This window comes from Salvia hispanica, chromosome 2 (genome assembly GCF_023119035.1).
Source record: "Salvia hispanica cultivar TCC Black 2014 chromosome 2, UniMelb_Shisp_WGS_1.0, whole genome shotgun sequence".
NCBI lineage: Eukaryota > Viridiplantae > Streptophyta > Magnoliopsida > Lamiales > Lamiaceae > Salvia > Salvia hispanica.
In genome coordinates this window covers 11598016-11619303 of record NC_062966.1, presented here as the reverse complement: position 1 = coordinate 11619303, position 21288 = coordinate 11598016, and the positions used below count along the sequence as shown (strand labels likewise).

General features: G+C 36.1%; 3 protein-coding genes across 4 annotated transcripts; 1 reads left to right on the top strand and 2 right to left on the bottom strand.

The window, feature by feature from the left end:
* The first annotated feature begins 6251 nt into the window (after window positions 1-6251).
* On the top strand, window positions 6252-12516 carry LOC125207371 (calcium-transporting ATPase 4, plasma membrane-type-like). The gene is made up of 7 exons (XM_048106674.1): window positions 6252-6671; window positions 8401-8455; window positions 8561-10536; window positions 10623-10781; window positions 11137-11308; window positions 11408-11706; window positions 11784-12516. Exons 1-7 carry the CDS (start codon window positions 6495-6497, stop codon window positions 12087-12089), a joined length of 3144 nt encoding a protein of 1047 aa, XP_047962631.1. The 5' UTR covers window positions 6252-6494; the 3' UTR covers window positions 12090-12516.
* Window positions 12517-12606: 90 nt separating this feature from the next.
* Window positions 12607-15151, bottom strand: LOC125207372 (UDP-URONIC ACID TRANSPORTER 1-like). The gene is made up of 4 exons (XM_048106675.1): window positions 14493-15151; window positions 13677-13780; window positions 13154-13382; window positions 12607-12937 (listed from the first exon to the last, which is right to left on the bottom strand). The coding sequence occupies exons 1-4, from the start codon at window positions 14934-14936 to the stop codon at window positions 12791-12793; spliced, it is 924 nt and encodes a 307-aa protein (XP_047962632.1). The 5' UTR covers window positions 14937-15151; the 3' UTR covers window positions 12607-12790.
* A 1421-nt stretch (window positions 15152-16572) lies between these two features.
* On the bottom strand, window positions 16573-18621 carry LOC125207373. Of its 2 annotated transcripts, XM_048106677.1 has the most exons (5): window positions 18465-18621; window positions 17553-17595; window positions 17364-17455; window positions 17179-17290; window positions 16573-16877 (listed from the first exon to the last, which is right to left on the bottom strand). In XM_048106677.1, the coding sequence occupies exons 1-4, from the start codon at window positions 18531-18533 to the stop codon at window positions 17180-17182; spliced, it is 315 nt and encodes a 104-aa protein (XP_047962634.1). In that variant the 5' UTR covers window positions 18534-18621; the 3' UTR covers window positions 16573-16877; window position 17179. The 2 variants fall into 2 exon arrangements, with proteins under 2 accessions (XP_047962634.1, XP_047962633.1); XM_048106676.1 differs by lacking the exon at window positions 16573-16877 and having other exon boundaries at window positions 17001-17290.
* Window positions 18622-21288: the final 2667 nt, after the last annotated feature.

Below are 21288 nucleotides of genomic sequence, written 5' to 3'. Positions count from 1 at the left end.
AATTTAACTATGAATTAAAGTTACTAAGAAAATAAAATTTGAGTTTGCATCGATTATATGGAAAGAAAAATGAAAGAGTACTTTGTAAATTATGATTTCGGAAAGAGTTATGCTACTAGAAGAGACGAAAATTTAGAATTCATTAATTAGAAACTGAGTTATCAAATTGAAAATTAGCTGTACTTTTAATTTAATTTAATAGCCAATAAATGAACCGGCATTTTATAAAAATGTACAACATCTTGACACATTTTACTTGGAAGTTTATAATATTAGTTGTAATAAAGTCATTATCTTCCTCAAACTCAACTCGTCAACGTTATTCTTCATTTTATCCTCCATAATTTTTGATTTCGTATTCATTTCTACCCCTCTTTGTACTCAACTATTGATGATTTAATCTTCAACAACATTAATTCAGAGAGGGCTGAAGATAAATTTCAGAATTTTTAATCATTTTCAAAATAGAAAAAATTCAAAAAAATGTTTTGTATAGGGGCTTAAGCCCTCCCCGATCTGAACGTGCGTCTGCCAATGATCAAGACCACACAAGAATACAGAGAACGTGCAAAGCAATTGATCAAACCTGGGCCACAAGGACTCGTCTCAAACTTGTACTCTGATAACAAGATTCAAGACCACATAGGAATACCGGGAATATGCAAAGCAATCGACCGAATCACGAACACCAGTGGTGAACCCAGGATTTTTACACTGGGGGGTCCAAATTACTATTCCCTCTGTTCCATAGTAGTAGAGCCACTTTTTCTCGGCACGGAGATTTAGAAAATATGTTAAGCGAAGAGATAATAAAGTAGGAATACAGAGAATAAAGTAAGAGAGATAATAAACTAAGGGCAGTGGCGGACCCATGATTGTTACTTTTTGCTAAATACGTAAATGACTCTATTATGATGGAACGTCCCGAAATAAAGAAATGACTCCACTACTATGGAACAGATGGAGTATAAACAATGTTTGCATATTTTTAGTACTATTGATGACGCAGTAAACAAATCGACATAAAAAACTGATGAGAAGAGATAAATAATTGGAGAATGAGAAATATAAATTAAAGATCACTACTTTAGAATCTTACAATAGCAATATTTACACAAATAGAAAAATAAATTAAAATGATTTTCTGAGAAAATTAAAATAAATAAATAATTAACTAATAGTTAATGAATTAATTATAAAAATAAAAATGAATTAGGTAACAGGAGTAGATAAATGAACTAGCCAAGAAAATAAAATAAAAAACCTTTGAAGAGACACAACTGGTGTGTGGGTAGTCACTGTGTGCACAGAAAGAAATAACAGGTTTCCTAAGTCCAGCAAATCCACTAGATCACACGGTCTAGGAACTCACTGGTCGTCGGACACACAGAGCACTTCTTAAAAAACCCTCAACCACTTTACTAAAACCTAGCACATGGAAGTAGGGATCGATCCCATAGAGATGGATGCGTAATAATCATGCTCAAGGATTTGGAAATTGTTTTTGGGTTGGCTACTGCCACGCATTTTTTTTGGGTTGAGAAAATTAAACTTAAACTTGAGATTTTAAACTGCTACGCTAACAGCTAGATCTAGGCGAAACAACAAAAGCATGCACGTAAACTAGAATCGAAACAATCACCAGATCTGAGAAACTATTCTAATTACCTAGATCTGGGAAATAAACTGACGGTGGGGACCACAACTGAAAAAGCAGAGTACGGACGAAAAGCTGGAAAAACAACTAACTACGGTACTAACTAACAACGACATCATCTTCTCCAACCAATTTGCATAAAAACTCAGAAGAAACAGTATGAGCGAAATCGGAACAGAGCAGACTGGATTTTAACGATTTAATGAAGAACAATTAAGAACTAAACATATCTACGGATGCTAGACGAAGCAAAACAGAAAGTAAACAGAAAACTCAAAATCCATGCATAACTCGACTTCCCCTGTTCAAATCCAACCTCGGATGCTAAATCCACTCCGGATCCAAGCATCCGACACAAACTCCAGCAAAAAAAAAACATTTCATAACTTCAGATTCAACCAACAACCTTCGATCAACAACAACACCGCAGATCTACAGCCAAATTCCCCAGATCGAGCACCAAAGTAACAAAAACAGAGATCAACATGCGACTTGCCGAAATAAAAACTCTTAACAGTAGGATCGACGTAGATCAACACGAAATAACACAAATATAACGAAAACTAAGAAATGCATAGATCATCAGTAACATCAACAACCAAATCGACTTCCAAAAGTGAAGTTCGAACGAAATCGAGTGCAAAAGAACCGAAAGTAAATAGATTGTATCTTCGCCCTCACGCGGACGGTGTTACGACGGAATTTCTCTGAAGATTGGAACCCTTAAAACCTAACTATCCCAGAACTCTCATTTCCCAAGTGTGTGTGTTGTGTGTGAGCTAAGAGTGAAAAAAAGTGGTATATATTGTGTATTGCATGCTCCTCTATTTATAGGTGTTGAAGTGGGGCCCAGCGAAGTATAGATAGACTTTGTTGCCCTCAGCTATTGACTCCCTTCTTCTAGCCTTCTTTTCCTTAAGTTCTGCTCACTTCTTCTTCATTCCTTCGCTAGACTGTTTCCTCCAGCATCTCCTGGATCTAGCGATTCTTTCACACACCTGGCTTAGAAACTGTGTTAGACCCAGCAAAATGTAGTGTTTTTCACTATATAACCGATGCATGAAATTAGCCTTATCAACCTTCACAAATGAAACTAGTTAAGAAAAAATATATAGAGAATGAAAGTAGTTGTAAGAATTAAATTAATTAAAGCAGCAAGAATTTGAAATGAAAATGTAGGAAAAACAGCCGGAAAGATTTGAACCCAAGATCAAGTGGTAACTTGTCGTCTGTGGCAACCAACTAAGCTAGCTAACTACTGTAAAATTCCTTATGATTAATAATATTTGCGTATTTTTAGTACTATTGATGATGCAGTAAACAAATCGACGTAGAAAACTTATGAGAAGAGTTAAATAATTGGAGAATGAGAAATATAAATTAAAGATCATTACTTTCAAATCTTACAATAACAATATTTACACAAATAGAAAAATAAATAAAAATGATTGTCTGAGAAAATTAAAATAATTAATTAATTAATAGTTAATGAATTAATTATAAAATAAAAATGAATTAGGTAACGGGAGTAGATAATGAACTAGCCAAGAAAATAAAATAAAAAACCTTCACAAATGAAACTAGTTAAGAAAAAATATACAAAGAATGAAAGTAGTTGTAAGAATTAAACTAATTAAAGCAGCAAGAATTTGAAATGAAAATGTAGGAAAAACAGCATTCAAACCCAAGATCAAGTGGTAACCAATCGTCTGTGGCAACCAACTAAGCTAGCTAACTATTGTAAAATTCCTTATGATTACAAAGTACTATATAGTAATAGCTAAAAAGGGTGGGTTTCCAAGGAGCCTCATGCCTCCATGTAAGTCCACCCCTGACGAACACACCATGTCATCCCGATCCCGAGCTCTGATATCACTATGAGTATCGTCATATGCACCTAAACTTCACATTGGTATGATACTATCCATTTTGAAACAAGTGCGCGCGATTTTAGTTTTAAGACACTTTTCCAAAGTCTTGTACCAATGGAGTTGGAACAAATAACTTCTAATTTTACTTAATCCATGGTCTGCACCGCAACCGTGACAATTGCTAATCAAATCTCATATATGTGGAAAGTAATCAACAAAACTAATACAAAATTTTGAGAAGATTCATCGATATTGAAAGCAACAATTAAGAATTAGAGATAGTGGATTCCATAACAAATAAAGCGACCCACTCAGAACACGAAGAGAGAAAAAAATGATGGGGAGCCACGATCAGACATAAAAATATTACTACATCATTTTTTGGTAGATGCATATACTTGAAATTTGAAAATATAAATTCAAATCTACGTAGATTCTCATAAATAATACGGACTAGTATTTTTATATAAATTGATGTCAGTTATAGTTATAACTTATAAGTTATACTATCAGTGGTGTGGGGGAATGACAAAGTATCATTTGTACTAACTACTAAATTAATCGAAAACTAATCTCGTAGTCGCCATGTGCTATATAACTACAACAGAATGGTCTGGCATGTGAAATCTATTGAATCTGCCGGCATAGTCATGCCGGATTTCAATATACTCCAATGACATTTGGATTATATTATAAAAAATATGCTGGTTTATTAATATTTATATTCTTTGACTATTCTTTTGAATGAACTATTCTGATCTTTTAAAAAATTAGAAAGCATACTATTCAAGCCAGCTTCCAGATCCAGAACCATTCAAATTTCAAAATGTTTAAGGGAGTACTAGTATTTAACACGTATATAGGAGTACCTAATTCTTTTTTGTTGTATGACGAATTGTACAAACGCTTCTTTTACGAAGCACTTTAGTTTGTCCCAACCAACCTTACCCTCTCTAATTAATACATTTACAACTTTTTTCTCCCTCCTATTAAATATTCTACTCTCTTTCTCTTTCCATTTAATACTACTGCATCTCTCCAATTAACCACATTAATTAACAATTCCTAAAATCATATGTCAGCTAAGAAATGTGGCATCTAAGCTGGGTCGAAGGGAGTATATAAGTATGCATATTGTGCATTCACCAAATACTAAATTTATGGTTTAGTTTTTAAAATCTATATATTCTCGCTATCTCTTTTACTCAGTGTAACTTTACCTTTTTCTTTCTAATATTAGACATTTATATATTTGAGTGGGCATGCTTAGCAAATAGTATTTTTTTGGTTTAAGAAAATGTGAAACTTGTACATGATTTATTTTTATTTTTATTTTTGATGTTACTGTTCCCACAATTGTTACATAGGCAGCTATATGATCTCCAAAGATTAACTTCCTCTGGGACAATTGTTGAATAAATTGTGACTATATTATTTAAAGCTAATATTCTAATCGCGAAATGTATCTAATGTCGTGTTTTATTCAATACTTAATCTTTTAATACTAGTGCATATTCGAATAATAGCGGCATATGTCACACTCAAATTAGTCTATGGTACAAAAAAAAACCTCATCGATATAGTAAGAGACACCTGACACAACATTATTTATTCAATAATGCTTAGTAGTTAGCACCTCCAATAATTAAGAATTCTCCTATAAATAATCAATTGAATTTTGGACCGTATTACTAAACCTCCCAGCTGTACATAGATCCAAATGTAAAGCTGTTTAGCTAATTCAATCAATGCAACACACAAACTTATCAAATATTGATACACTTCTTCCATTATTTCACTTCCTTTTAAATTTCCCCCCTCAATATTTTCTAAATATTCATCGATATATTGAATCAAGTCAGATTTTATGAGGTCTATACTACATAAAAGTGTATACGTGTGATCCAAAATTCGATCTTATTAATTGTATGTAAATCTGTTACTAAGGATATTCTTCCTATAAAGTAGTAGTAATGAGTCTAATGACTTCGAGTTTAAGTTCTTGGTAAGCTACGAATGAAATATTGAAAATCCATTTAAGTTAAAGTAAATTAGTACTATATGAAATCCAAATGCGTACGACTTGTTCAGTAAAATGGTAAGCTGCGAATGAAAATTACTACTACATATTGAAAATCCATATAATTTATACTCCCTCCGTCCGTAAAATGTTACCCAGTTTTTCCATTTTGGTCCGTCCGTAAAATATTATCCACTTTTTATTTATTTATTTTTAAAGTTTTGGGTAAATGGACCTCACTTTCCATTTTATTCATTACACTCACATTCTATTATTAAAGTACTCCTCCCGTCCACGAATAGGAGTCTCGTTTTTCCGTTTTAGTCCGTCCGCGAATAGGAGTCCCGGTTCATTTTTATCATAAATGGTAATAGAGTTCTACCTTCCACTAACTCCACTCACATTTCATTTAAAACTAATATACACAAGTGGAACCCTTATTCCACTAACTTTTTTCCACTCACTTTTCTTAATATTTTTTAAAACCCGTACCGCCAATAAATGAGACTCTTAATGGTGGACGGAGGGAGTAATATATAAATGTGGAGCCTATATTTCACTAACTTCTTTTTATATTTCTTAAAGCTCGTGTCGAGTTAAACATGGACAACATTTTGCAGACGGAAGAAAGAGTAAATTGAGTAATACTATATGAAAATAAAATGCCTTGTCAATGAGTCGCAGAGCAGAGCTATGGTAACCACGAAGTGCAAAGCGTCAACTAAGAAATTATACTACTCCTTCTTGTATACCATCTTTCGAAATAAAATATGTTCAACAACTTTGGTATATCCATAAAAGATTTGCAGCAATAAAAGAGACGAGCGATATCAGCGCACTGATCGTCGTCATTCATTCATCATCACTCTGTTTCTCTCACTTCTCCACTACTGTGTGCGTATACATACGTTTTGAGGAACCCTAAAGCCGGCCAATCTAATCTCTCATGGACAATTTTATACCACCGGAGTTCGATTTGGACCACAGGAATAGGTCAGATGAGGCGCTCAAAAATTGGCGGAAAGCCGTCGGGAAGCTCGTCAAGAACCGCCGCAGAAGGTTCAGGTACGCCGCAGATCTTGAGAAGCGATCCGAAGCCAAAGAGCAGCTCAAGAAACTCAGTGTGCGTATATTCATGCTTCTTTTCGTTCTGTGCTTTTCCAACTACATCACTTTATGAAATGTTTGTTTTGTTTAACTTTTAACATAAATTTTCCTTTCTGTGGGGATAGTATTTTATTTTATTTTTTAATTTCATTTGATACTTCGTCAATTTTTCCTGATTGTTAGGCGTAAACTGTTTGTTGCGTTATGTGCTTAATTTTTGAAGAGATATTATTTTGTGAAAATTGAGATTCCTGAATATCTTCAGAAAAATGAGTTTTTTTTGCAGGCAAAGCAAAGTTTTAAAAAAGTATCATGATTTATTATATTTCTTTTGGTTGTTAGAGAACGATAATTTGGTTGCAATTGTTAGGTTAATTTATTGGATGTGTTTCATAAAGCGAAAAAGAAGAACTTATCTCTTTGTTTCCTTGTGCTTGTAAAGGACCACAGATCTGTATTACTGTAGAGTGTAGAGTGTAGGGTTTCGTTGCCAAGGGTATATCAGATCTAATTTTCGAAATTTTAAACGGGATTTTGACTTTTCAAATCTGTTTATCTTCTGGAATAAAAAGAATACTCTCATATACTATAACGAAAAGGTATGAGTATAGTCTAATGCTGCCTTTAAACTATGTGCTCTCTTTATCTTAATTACTGTCCACTACTCCTTAATAAATCATGTTTATAGTATTTTGCTGGTTCGTCTTACTACTGCTGTAGTCTGTAGCTTTAAAAACTTAGTAAACACTAACAACTCAATATGTTTCTCTTGAATAAGATCTACTCTATGAAGACTAGTTATATTTTTCTGCGTTTTTGCTGTTGTTTCTACTTGAAATCACAAAACTAATTTTACCGCATAAAAGAGTGAGGGAGGGAATAGTCATTAGCAGCCTTTGCATGACCAATGGCTTTTGGGAATGGTTGTTTGTCTTTAAAATCATGACGGTTTCTAGTGTTGCTTTTCGGAACTATTTCAGCGTAGTCGGCTAAAGGTCTTTTACATGGAATTGACCCGGCTAACAACAATGCCTTTTATTTGACTTTCATTTATTCATCGACCACTTGAGTCTAATGGATTATGAGATGTTTATCTGAGGGCCTACACAAAATTAATTCTGAACTAGTATGTGGGTCATAGAAATTTATAATGGGACTGGTTGTTGTGACTGTGAGGGGCCATGCTGACATTGCACATGGGCTAGTTTCATGATCCTTTTGGTAAAATTTAGGAAATGTAAGTCAAAAGTTAATATTTGAGTAAATAAACACTAATAATTCTGCGTGCACACGTCTATTTGAAAGTATGCTGACAAGGTTCTTTGTATGTTTATGTACTCAATTATCACTTTTTCTTCCATTTAATTTACATTTTCTCAAGTTTACTAATGGTCAACACTTATTGGTCTTGAGTTAAATATAAGGCCGGTGTTTGGTCGATATTAACCTAAGAAAACATACTCTTGTAAATTTGGTATAGATTAATGGTAGATACATCAGTGTATTTCACATAGATAAAATCTACAAACCCAGCCTTGACTGGACAAATTCTATGTTCTGATATTCATTCTTTTTCTAGTGATGATATTGATTGGCTCGGAGGTGGTTCTAGTGTATCATGGCCCTTGAGTCTTGGTTAATATCTGTTCATAATAGTTTTATATGTTTCCCTAAGTTGCATCATCTTAATTACCTTCATGGCCCATTGTATATCTGATGGTGCAACTTTTCTTTATTATAACCAGGAAAAGATTCGTATTTCTTTCTATGCTCAAACGGCTGCCCTCAGGTTTCTTAACGGTAAGGCTTCTGCTCATGTTGGTTTGTCAGTTACAATACTCAATGTTTGGTTATGATTTAGCATTCTGCTCTTATTTTTCTGACATCTGTCTTCTTTCTCTGTAGGTGCAAAAAGAACTCACCCTGAACCAGTGGAAGAAGATATAGAAAAGGATATCCAAAATGGGCTTCAGGAAGAAGCTAGGCTTGCGGGGTTTAAAATACACCCTGATAAGCTTGGATCACTTGTTGCTTCTTATGACATTAAGACTTTAACTAAACTCAAAGGCATTGATGGACTTGCTGATAGATTGAATGTTTCTCTAGAAAAAGGAGTGAACTCAAGTGATGTACCCGCAAGGCAAAGTATATATGGTGCCAATCGCTACACTGAGAAACCTTCTAAAGGTTTTTGGGTGTTTGTATGGGAGGCTTTGCATGACTTGACACTAATTATACTTATTGTTTGCGCTGTGGTGTCTATTGGAGTAGGTCTTGCTACTGAAGGTTGGCCAAAGGGTACATATGATGGTCTGGGAATTATCCTCAGCATACTTCTTGTGGTCATGGTTACTGCAATTAGTGATTATAAGCAATCATTACAGTTCAAAGAGTTGGATAAGGAGAAAAAGAAGATATTTATCAATGTCACTAGGGATGGAGTTCGACAGAAAGTCTCCATATATGATTTGGTTGTTGGAGATATTGTTATTCTGTCCATTGGAGACCAGGTTCCAGCTGATGGAATTTTCATATCCGGGTTTAACTTGTTGATTGATCAGTCAAGTTTGACTGGTGAAAGTGTGCCCATAAACATATACGAAAAAAGACCATTTCTTCTTGCAGGAACAAAAGTTCAAGATGGGTCTGGTAAAATGTTGGTGACTACAGTTGGAATGAGAACTGAATGGGGAAAGTTGATGGAAACTCTAAGTGAGTGTGGAGATGATGAGACCCCTCTGCAGGTCAAGCTGAATGGTGTTGCGACAATTATTGGTAAAATTGGACTTTGCTTTGCTGTTTTGACTTTTCTAGTCCTGACTGTCAGGTTTTTGATTGAGAAGGGACTTCGCGGTGAAATTAGCCAATGGGGCTCTAGTGATGCTTTGTTGCTTTTGAACTACTTCGCTACTGCAGTGACCATTATCGTTGTTGCTGTTCCTGAGGGATTGCCCCTTGCGGTTACACTTAGTCTTGCCTTCGCGATGAAGCAATTAATGAAGGAGAAGGCACTAGTAAGGCATTTGTCAGCATGTGAAACGATGGGTTCTGCTACGTGCATTTGTACTGATAAAACAGGTACATTAACCACAAACCACATGGTTGTCAGTAAAATATGGCTCTCTGGAAAATCAAACGAGGTTGATGCCAGTGGACACAAGGATGCATTAGATAGCTATATATCAGAACAAGTGTTATCTGTTCTCTTGCAAGGAGTATTTAACAACACAGGAGCTGAGGTTGTCAATGATAAAGATGGAAAGAGGTCAATTCTGGGTACACCAACGGAGTCAGCGATTCTAGAATACGGATTGCTTTTAGGTGATTTCGAGGAGCAACGCAAAGTCTGTAAGATATTGAAGGTTGAACCTTTTAATTCTGAAAAGAAAAAGATGTCTGTTCTTGTGTCACTTCCAGATGGCAAGACTCGAGCTTTCTGCAAAGGTGCTTCAGAGATCATACTAAAAGCGTGCAGCAGGGTAATTAATGCTGATGGGGAGGTTGTCGAGTTGTCAGAAGAGCAAGTAAGCTCTATCTCGGATATCATCAATGGGTTTGCTAATGAAGCTTTACGCACACTCTGCTTAGCTTTTAAAGATATTGACAATGGTTCTCCCGAGGATAGTATCCCTGAGAGTGACTATACATTGATTGCAATAGTGGGAATCAAGGATCCGGTTAGACCTGGTGTGAAGAAAGCAGTTAAGACCTGTTTAGATGCTGGCATTGCTGTGCGCATGGTTACTGGTGATAATATTAATACAGCTAAAGCTATTGCTAGAGAGTGTGGTATTCTTAAAGAAGGTGATCTTGCTATAGAAGGGCCAGAGTTTCGTTCTCTAAGTATTAACCAGATGAAGGAACTAATACCAAAACTAAAGGTGGATAACAAATACTAGTATGTAGTACATGCAGATACTCCACTTTTTCAAAATCATGATTTGAAGTGCTGATATATTGTGATTAGGTAATGGCACGGTCCTCACCAACAGACAAGCATACTCTAGTGAAGACATCAAGAAATGAACTAGGAGAGGTCGTTGCAGTTACAGGCGATGGGACAAATGATGCTCCAGCTATGCATGAGTCAGACATTGGACTTGCTATGGGCATTGCAGGAACAGAGGTCTGATTATATTATGTTTCCTACAACAGATGCCTGTTTTAAGTACTGAACACAGTCCCATGCGTTTCTATATTTCTTCTTCTCTAAGAATCCATTTCCTATTCATTCTCCCAGAATACAATCCAACACTTTCATGTTTCCAATATTTTCTTTCTAATGCATCACTTTTTTCAATAACATTTGTTTCCAAGCTCAACCCCAGAACAATCAAAAGGCATGCAAAATTTTCTTATGGTGAATAGCATGTGAACATCTTTTGACATATGGATGCTGATTGCTGACTGATGACAAAACTATTTTAAATGTTCAAGTTCATGGATAGAACCTCTAATCACCCATCGAACAATTTAACCAGGTTGCAAAAGAAAGTGCAGATGTGATTGTGCTAGATGACAATTTCTCAACTATTGTAAATGTTGCAAAATGGGGACGCTCAGTGTACATCAATATTCAGAAATTCGTTCAATTCCAGCTGACTGTCAACATTGTTGCTCTCATGATCAACTTCATATCTGCTTGTGTATCAGGTAACTTTTCTCACTCTGCATCTCATTTTCTCCTAAGCTCGAGCACTTACTTTCCATGAAATAAGACACAACACTGCTTTTCTTTTCTTGTCCCTTCAGGATCAGCTCCCCTCACAGCTGTGCAGTTGCTGTGGGTGAACCTAATAATGGACACTCTAGGTGCACTTGCACTGGCCACCGAGCCTCCAAATGACGGCCTGATGCAGAGACCTCCAGTACGAAGAAACGAAAGCTTCATAACGAGGACTATGTGGAGGAATATCTTCGGTCAGAGCATCTATCAGTTAGCTATTCTGCTTGTCCTCAATTTCATCGGGAAGCAAATATTGGGGCTCACGGGCTCTAATGCCACTGAAGTGCTCAATACCTTCATCTTCAACACCTTCGTCTTCTGTCAGGTAATTGTTTCTCCATTTTCTTCATCACACTGTAAAAAATTCAGAATTATGAATTCATCTTTCCTGTATGCATCCAGGTGTTCAACGAGATCAACAGTCGCGAGATTGAGAAGATCAACATCTTCCACGGGCTGTTTGGTAACTGGATATTCTTGGGAATCATTGCGGCCACAGTCGTCTTCCAAGTAATTATAGTCGAGTTTCTGGGCGCGTTTGCCAGCACCGTCCCATTGAATTGGCAGCTGTGGCTACTCAGTATTGCATTGGGCTCCGTGGGCATGCCTATCGCTGTAGTCTTGAAGTGCATTCCTGTCAAGAACAACATGACTCCGTCACAGCACGACGGTTATGATGCGCTCCCAACTGGTCCAGAACTTGCTTAAATAGCATATTTTTCCAGCTCTGACTTGAATGGAGTTTTGCAGTTTCCATTTCGGCCCACTGACACTTTCTTTGAGATCTTTAATAAGGTAAGAACGAAAAAGATTTCACAGATGATCAAACACATTTGTGAAGTTGAAGCCATGTTTCCGTTGTTGGTGCTGACGTAGAACTGTACATCATTTTAAGATTATGGGCCTTTTTTGGTGCAAATATTCTGATTTTTGCTCATCACATTCAAATTTGAAGAGTGTTGAAGCGTGATTTCTATCTTTTCGAACTGCCTTTGGCTTCAACTGCGACGCCGATGTGTGAAGAACTTGCAGCAACAGCACACCAAAATCCCTGTATTTAGGATCTGCTGTTGAATCTTTATTTTGATTTCGAACTATTGCTTACTTTTGTTGTTCAAGTTTCTCTTTTGCTTTATGTTCTTGTTTGCTGTGTTATAAATCCATAATTTTATCACTAAAAATAAGCTTACATTTCTAAACTTGTCAACTAGTCTGATTCTGGGCATGATATAATGCAAATTGGAACTGCCAAAAAATAAACTCTATCTAACTATCTAAAGCTGGTTTTGCACAACAATGTGCAAGCACTGATCTTTAAGTCTCTTGTAGTTGCAATTAAAATAGATGCCTCTATATATTCCTACTGAACATAGGATAAGATCACGCGCAAAGAATAGCACCACGAAAGCTCATTTGAGTCTCCTCTTGGACTCTCCATAGGCAACGACACCCATGACTGTCATGGTGTAACCAGCAATACCGATGAAGGTGACTGGGTTTCTGAAGATGAGGATCGAGATGACAACCGCCACTGCACCTTTAGCATTTCCTAAAACCTGATCACAGATGAGCAAGTACCAGAAGACTTCAGATAGATAAACAAATTCGCAGTGTGGTGTAAGTTCCATAAAATTAGTAATTCTTGTCGAACTATGCTAATTTGATCACATCAGTGGTCTTATTTATCATATGTATTGTGGTGTCAACACCCTTAAAAGAAACGTATTCAATACTATCCATCCATACACACAAGCTGGTTGAGGAAAACGTACTTGGAGCGTTAGGGCACTTGTATGCTTAGTCACCAGGAAATTGCACAAGTTCGCCCCATAAGCCATTGTTGAATTGACGAAAAGAAAAGTCCACATGAATTTATGTTCCTTTCCAAGCGTGACAACTAAGTCGAGCACATCAGGCTCCATTACAAACGCAGCTGGGATCAAAACTACAACAGCAATTGGTGCCATATAAAGCATCAAATTCATGGAGTTTAGCTTTTCCCTGCAAGAACAAGTGGTATATTGTCGACTATGCTTTCAGAAAAAGAAGATCAACTCCAACAGAGAGGAACGATTATCAAAACACGGATACAACAATGTTTTTATTAAGACAGTCAGCTAGACTATATGTTGCTTCTCCTTCAGCTTCTATCTGTTAATCATTGAAGAAAATAAAATGTGAAACAGTCTAGACTTACTGCCTAAAGCTTCCTTTTTCAGCTAGAAGAAGTCATACAGGAAAGGCAAAAGGAGAGTCCAGAAAATAGTTTAGCAGACATTTCGATTAGATACTTACCCTTCACTAGAAAGAAGGACCCCCTGAAGCACTGACTTGAAGGCTCTTGCTGCAGTTGCGCTTATACACATAATAAATCCATACAAATGGAAGCTGGGCTCGCCCTACAAGAGACGAGAAACTAATGTAATATCAGAAACCAGAAACCAAGATTGAATATGAAACAATTGCTAGTACAGATGCCATTAACCAACGAAAGTACTGCTTTAAACTAAATTCAAAATGTGAATATACTAATAGCTCCAGAACAGAGCTCAGTTGCAGCATTCACTGTTATTAAGGGAACTACGAAAGTAGCTCGAGCACGTTGACAACTTCTGCAGATATACAGGAAGTGGATAGATATTACATTGCGAATTGTGAATGAAATCAACATGTATGAGCACTGCCGATCCTATTATGTCTAACTAACAAAAGATAACCACGCAAGTGAAGGTATAGTCTTTGCACAACATGGTAAATTCGTTAAACTTTAGATCATTTAGTTACATTACAAGCAACACTTAAATAAACATACCGTGATAAATAAAACACACGAAGTAACAAGATCGCAGATCTGGTATTCATTTCTAAAGTGAACAGCCAAAGGTAGTAACAAAAGTGAGAGATCGAATCGATCCAACAAGGGAAAACGGAAATTAATTGTTGTTACCATAAACCACACTATCAATTAGGATGCATCAATATTTAGATCTAGTATAAATAGCCAATCAAAGCCACAAATCTCCTTAGTTATGATGCAGCAGAAAAATCACAAAATACAAATCTATCATCAGATGAATCAGAAGCAAAAAAAACTCATACATACATACATACCCCACTAGCAATGACGACGCCAGCCACGACAGGGATGAGGCAGGCATAGGTAGCCCAGGCCTCCCGCTTCTGCGTCATGAGATACGCAAATAGCGCGGTGAAGAAGGGAGTGGTGGCGCCGACGGCCTGATTGAAGGAGACGGGAAGGAACTTGAGGGAGATGTTGCCGCCGACGACGGAGGCGCAGAACACGATGCTGAGGGTGGCGATTCGGAAGAATTGGGAGCGCGATTTGAGGCGCTGGAAGGGGACGAGTTTGAGGAAGATGATGGAGATGTAGCTGAGGACGGCACAGGCGGACATGTGGCACATTGTGAGGAAGATGGGGAAGGAGAAGCCATAGTTGGAGAGGAGGAATTTGTTGAGGAGGAGGACGCCGATGTTGGTAGAGTACCACAGGATTACGAGGCTGATGATGAACACTGCGTCCTTCTTAGATGACATTGTTTATTTTGTGTTGTTGGATTTGGATTGAATTGTTGGATTTTCATTTCCTGTTGGACATTGTGGATTAATTGCAGAGATCTGTGTTCTGCAATTGCAGGATGAATTATTGTTGGTGTGTGTTTCCAAATTATTGTTGTATAGGTGGAGGCGATGGAGTCTGCCTAACCGCGCCTATATCATGATTAACTTCACTTAATCCGTGGCTTTTCATTTCAATTTTCACGCTTCAACAATGCATACTTCACACCACCACTCTACCCGATCTTCCTCCGATGTCACGTTATCAATCCTATGTTATTATACATAATAGTAGTAATATATAATAGTGAAATTACTTCTTTAAAATTACACATTTAAAAAAGAAATAAATCGTAAAAATTAAAAATCCTAAAGATGATTAAATTAAAATCCTAAAATAGAAAATTATTCGGTGGTAAGTTGATGTGAAATACGACAATCATACTTTGTACTTTATCCAACGTTGAATCTCTAACATCGACAGACATATCATCCATCTTCAAATGAAAATGAACAAAGATCAAATACAAGAGAAGTATCATTACCTTTGGTTTATGTGTCTTCAGTGTGTTTATTTTCATTTTGGTTTCATTTGTTTTATTTTAATTATTTTTTATTTTGATTTTTTTTATTTTCTATATTTTTTATTTATATTTATTTTTTAATATTTGTTAAAAAATCATTATTTTAAATTTTATTAAAATTTTAAGAAATAGGATTTTAATTAAGCATGTAATATTTAATTTCAAGAATTATTAATTGGTGCTTTGTTTTAATTTAAAAAAGTTAGTTAATTCCAATTTAAGATGAACAAATTTTCATTGATTACTCCTACATTTTTAATTTAAAGAAATTAAAAATGGGACCCCACAATACTTAAGTGAAGGAATGGTGGACTATGCGAGCTATTTTTTAGGGTATGACGAAAAGTTGTATGAGGTCCATAAATAGTGTAGTGAAGAAATGGTTCAAAGAATAGGGTTGTGAATACCCTAATTGACTTACACTACACATAATAGCATAATTGACTCAATTCACTACTCAAATAGCTACTCCCTCCGTCCAATCTTAATAAGTTTGTATTCCTTTTCGGATCATCTCAAGTCAAATGATTTAGTTCCTCTTCTTATACGTTATTAGTATCTTCTTATTTAACTCACTAAACATCTATTTCTAAATTATTGTGTCGAATAAAACATCTGACTTAAGCCCGGACTGAGGAGTGCCTATTTACAGCAACTTCCCTCTGTATTATTTTATTGGCTCGATACCATGCATCAAGACCAAGGCGAAATTATTAGTTAGGAATCTCAGGGGAGTCAAAAGTTGCACGGAGGGAACAGCTGCAAGAACTTATTGGATTGGAGAAATTGTTACTATGGTAATACGCGCATATTTCTAAGTCTCACATTTATCCTTTTTCGATCAAATTAGTTTTTACACATCAAGCATACTCATTCATCTATTTTGTATGTTCTCATCTGTAAATACAATCTAAGCATCGATCATGACTCACAGAAGGAAAAAAAGGTGTGACTAGTGGTTGGTAATTTTGTTGTGAAGTCCATATTACTGAAAAATATGTCAAGTCTATAACTACTTTCAGTGCTTACTCTGAAAGTAAAACATGCATTTTGGTTTCTTTACTATAGAAAGCAAATTATCAATCTGCTCATGATCAGACATAACATCTCTTTGAGAGAAGCTAGAGCAATCATAATATGATCAAATATGCGTTGGAACGAAGTTCTCCACACTAGAGAATACGCGATCTAATTAGTTTCCCAGGTTACTTAACAACATGAGAGGTTAAATGGTGAGAGTTTGCAAAGCCAATGTTTCAGATAAACTCAATACTTGCAAAGTAGCTGTTCAGTCCTGACTTGGACTCCGCATCAAGTAAACAGCCGCAATGAGTCTCTGTTGTTAAGTGGCGAGGAAAAAAATCACTGAACAAAGATTTGAAATCTAGGCGGAAAAGATCATAATCTTTAGAGAGAATATTTTGATCTTCTATAGAAAGAAGTATAAATGCATATAGGATTCATACTCAAAGAGAGCAAATTTCTTTAATTTAAATTAATCATTTCACAAAAGAAGCTCGAAATGCTCGAATACAAATTTTTGTTTATCTAGTTTCCAGTTCACCAGATCTTGAATTCTAGAACAATCAGTTTCCAATAAAAGAACATGCTATCAATGCAGTTCATATTCTCCATACCTTACTTAGCTACCGGTTTGCTACCAGCCTCCTTCAATGCTCGAACAAGATGTATGATCCGGTATTCTAGCTTTGCATTTTCAGTTGTAAGCCTCTGCAACTCCTTCGTAGCCTGATGCAAGGATAATCAGAAAGGTGGATTTTAATTCAACACATTACTGTAAGATCCCAGTAATGAACACTACCTTTTCCCTTTCAGCAAGCTGCTCGGCCTTTGCACTCTCGAGCTGTGATTGGAGGTCGCCCACCAACTTAAGCTGTTCGTCATTTCCAGATCCTGAACAACACCATTTGCAAAGGGGACCAAAAATCAGAGTACCGTTTTTTATGTCCAAGTTTTCAGCTGAGGAAGTGAACCTGAATCTTGAGAATACCTTTGTTTTTGGCCAGTGAAGCTTCAAGTCTTGCCAGGCGATCCTTCACAGCGTAATCAAGTGTCAAAAACATTTTATGGGAATACAATCAAAATATATACAGATTATGCAACCTTCACTAAAACGATGGACAAAAAATTTCCTAGATATTATTAGTATTGTAGGTGACAGATCCTTCACTAAAAAAATTTCCTATATTGTTTGGTGACAGAACCTTTTTACAAGTTACAGAGACTCCAAAACTCGAGCTGAACTCTTATTTTGCTCTGCTGCTAGTTTCCATCCAAAAAATCAAATTTGCTAGTTTCCATCCAAAAAATCAAATTGAAGTGGTGAACACTATAATGTCACATAAGTCGAAGCCATGTATTTATGGTCTAATTCGGGGTTAACTATTTTGGCAAAACATAACAGATGCCAAGTAGTTGCCGAGTGAATATAGTGAATGTGATTTGTGCATTAGTAATTACGCATTTGTAGGAAGTAACTTGTTACTAAGAGCATGTGATTTTATGCACATATGCAAGCAGCATCTCTACAACCACAGCAATAACATTATTGAAAAGGTTCGCTTCCTAATATTTCCATGTTATCTACAATAGCATAGAGTAAAAATACTAGGTCACTGAAAAAAGTAGAATAAAATAAAGAATGTTAAGCAAATGCCCTTAATTTTTGCTACAATCCAATATCATTCTTCAATTCAAATAGAGAAACTCATGGCTTAACCCCGCATCAATAAGCACAAGCAGAGAAAGGGAAATAAAGTATGAGAAAAAATAGCATTCAATCAATAAAGAACGACACGCCAAATCCAGAAATCAACAAACACGCGCGCACACACAGCAGTAAGGATGAAATACAAAAATAAAACAAAAATCAAGAATCTTATAAGAGTTGGAGCAATGAAACCTCTGCTTCAGAAGCTCTTTGGTAAAAGGGCCTCAGTGTTTCTTCGAGATTGTTTGATTCCGCCGCCATTTTCGCTCCCTCCCTCACGACGAATGCGAACTCAGATAGTTGTACTAACAAAGTAAAAGATCAATTTGTTTTAGCAGAAATGTCAAAATTAGGGAAAAGTTAGCCTTCTTATTCAATTTTCTGGTTAATTGTTAACCGAGTCGAATAATATATTCTATGACCCATAAAAATATGAATATTTGAGATAATATATATTTTAATATACAATTATTAAAATAAAAAATATAGAAAGAAAAAGTAATTGGAATATTATTTGTGGATAATGAGAATCAACTCGGGAGTAGAAGTTATTATACAAGAAAAAAAAAATATTTTCAAGGGACACACCAAAATAAAAAATGTCATATTTTTATTAGACAGAGTATAGTACTAATTTTTTTTTTATCTCAATTTAAATTGACATGAGATCTATAGTTGGTGCTAACTGAAATAATCATTTTTTAAAAAATATCCATATTGAAATTTAGAGTTTTATTTTTAGTAAATACTCCCTCCGTCCCACTTAAAATGCAACATTTGGAAATCGGTACGGGATTTTATGTAGTGTTGTTTTATGAGTGAATGAGGAGAGAGTAAAGTAAGAGAGATGAAAAAGTAGAGATAGAGTTGTTTCCATTTTAGGAAACGTTTCATTTTTAATGGGACAATCAGAAAAGGAAAACGTTGCATTTTTAATGGGACAGAGGGAGTATATTTGACAATACTTATTCTGATAGTCCACATACCTTTGCTTAGGAGCATCCACAATAGAACTCGAGAAGGTGTGTTGTGCCACTCCAAGCATTCCAACGGGTGGTACCCTCATCGGGGGGACGGGTCGGATGACAAAGACAAGGGGTGGGGTACGGCTCTATGCCCATTGCAGACTAGGCGCCGCCAGAGAGGGATGAATTATGGGCAGGGAGGGGAGGGGTTTGGGGAATTTTTTAAATTACTAGTATAATTTAATGAATTTTGAATGAAAAAAATGTAAAATTTTAGTTATAGGAGTTGTAAATTTTTAGTTTTTTTAGTCTTCATAGGATTTTATTTTTTATGAATTTAATAAATTAATTTCATTTTTTATATTGTTATAAAATAGTATAATTTTATAATAATTTAAATGAAAATAATGAATAGTGCAAATTAATTGAAGAGATAGTTTTACTAGCTGGCGCAGAAAAAGATGATTTAATTCATTGGGTTTTGTGTGTATTTATGTGGTAAAAGAAAATGAAACTTAAATAAACTTTCACAATTAATTTCAATTAAATCTTACTCATACAATATTAATGGTGTAGCGCGATAGGGACCTAACTATAGAATATAATACTACTAGTATTATGATGTGAAGTATACAAATTAATGTAGTACCATAATGCCATTGCATTGCAATAGGCCAATAGCCAATAGTATAAGATTATTATCATATGGTTTTAGCGCTAAAATATACGGTGTACTACTCGGTATTCACTGGAAACCGGGAAATATGCTTGGAAACATATCCTTCACCGAGCAATAGCCATGTCAACACATAATTTTTTTGACATTTCAATATATTGTATTGACATTATCTGTTGATATTTAAATATTATTGTGCATATTAACATTTTTAATATACTATGTTGATGAATTAGTAGAATTAGCAACGTAAAAGGTTAGCAATATAACATATCCGGATGCATAATATATTAAACTTTATTATTTTATTATAGGAAAAACGTGTGAAATTTGAAAAGGCTAGGCCTTGGTCTTTCATCTTTTGTAACCTCCAAATATTTATGAGGTGCCTTAATACCGAGATCTCTCATGTGATCACTCTTATCCTATAAGTAGGTGTGGATTTGAGAGATGGAAACACACCAACAAATCATTCTCTCTTATCTCTAGCGCTCAAGCATTCTAGTTCGCTTTTAGGAGCATTGCATTGCTCGGTTCTCGCCTCTAATTCAAGTTCGCCGGTGCCTACGAATTTGAGGTGCTTCAACTCAATAGAAGGAAAGTCATTTTATCTTTGGGGACGTTGCACCAATCCGTGGGCACTAGCCAGGGCGTATCTCATCTTGCTGAGAGATGGATACCTCAACTCGACTTGAAGAAGATCATAGTTTGCATCTTGTCCCTTTTTATTGTATTCCCCCTGTCCCACTAGAAATGAAACGTTCTGATACAGACCAAACATGAGAACTCATCCCAAAAGACTAGCCTGTTAGGAGAGAGAGCCCATTTAGTCTATATACCCCACACCAGTTGTTCTCACAACCGATGTGGGAATTGAGTCCGTAACATTCGACCCTCCTTTAAGGGCCAACGTCCTCGTTGGTCACGGCCACGTTGGTCACGACTGGTTCTTTGCCAGGCCACCACTCCGTGGGCCACCACTCCGAGTTCTCGTTGGTCACGGCCACGTTGGTCACGGCGGATTCTTTGCCCGGCCACCACTCCGTGGGTCACCACTCCGAGTCGGTCCCAAACGTACTCGTTGGTCACGGCGAGTTCTTTGCCCGGCCACCACTCCGAACCGTTTGGGCTCTCAATGAAAGCACCAATTGATACAGACCAAACAGGAGAACTCATCCCAAAAGACTAGCCTGTTAGGAGAGAGAGCCCATTTAGTCTATATACCCCACACCAGTTGTTCTCACAACCGATGTGGGAATTGAGTCCGTAACACGTTCCTACTAGAAATGAAACATTTTCCTTTTTGGGTTGTCCCATTAAAAATGAAACGTTTCTTAAAATAGAAATAACTTTATATCTACTTTTCCCTCTGTCT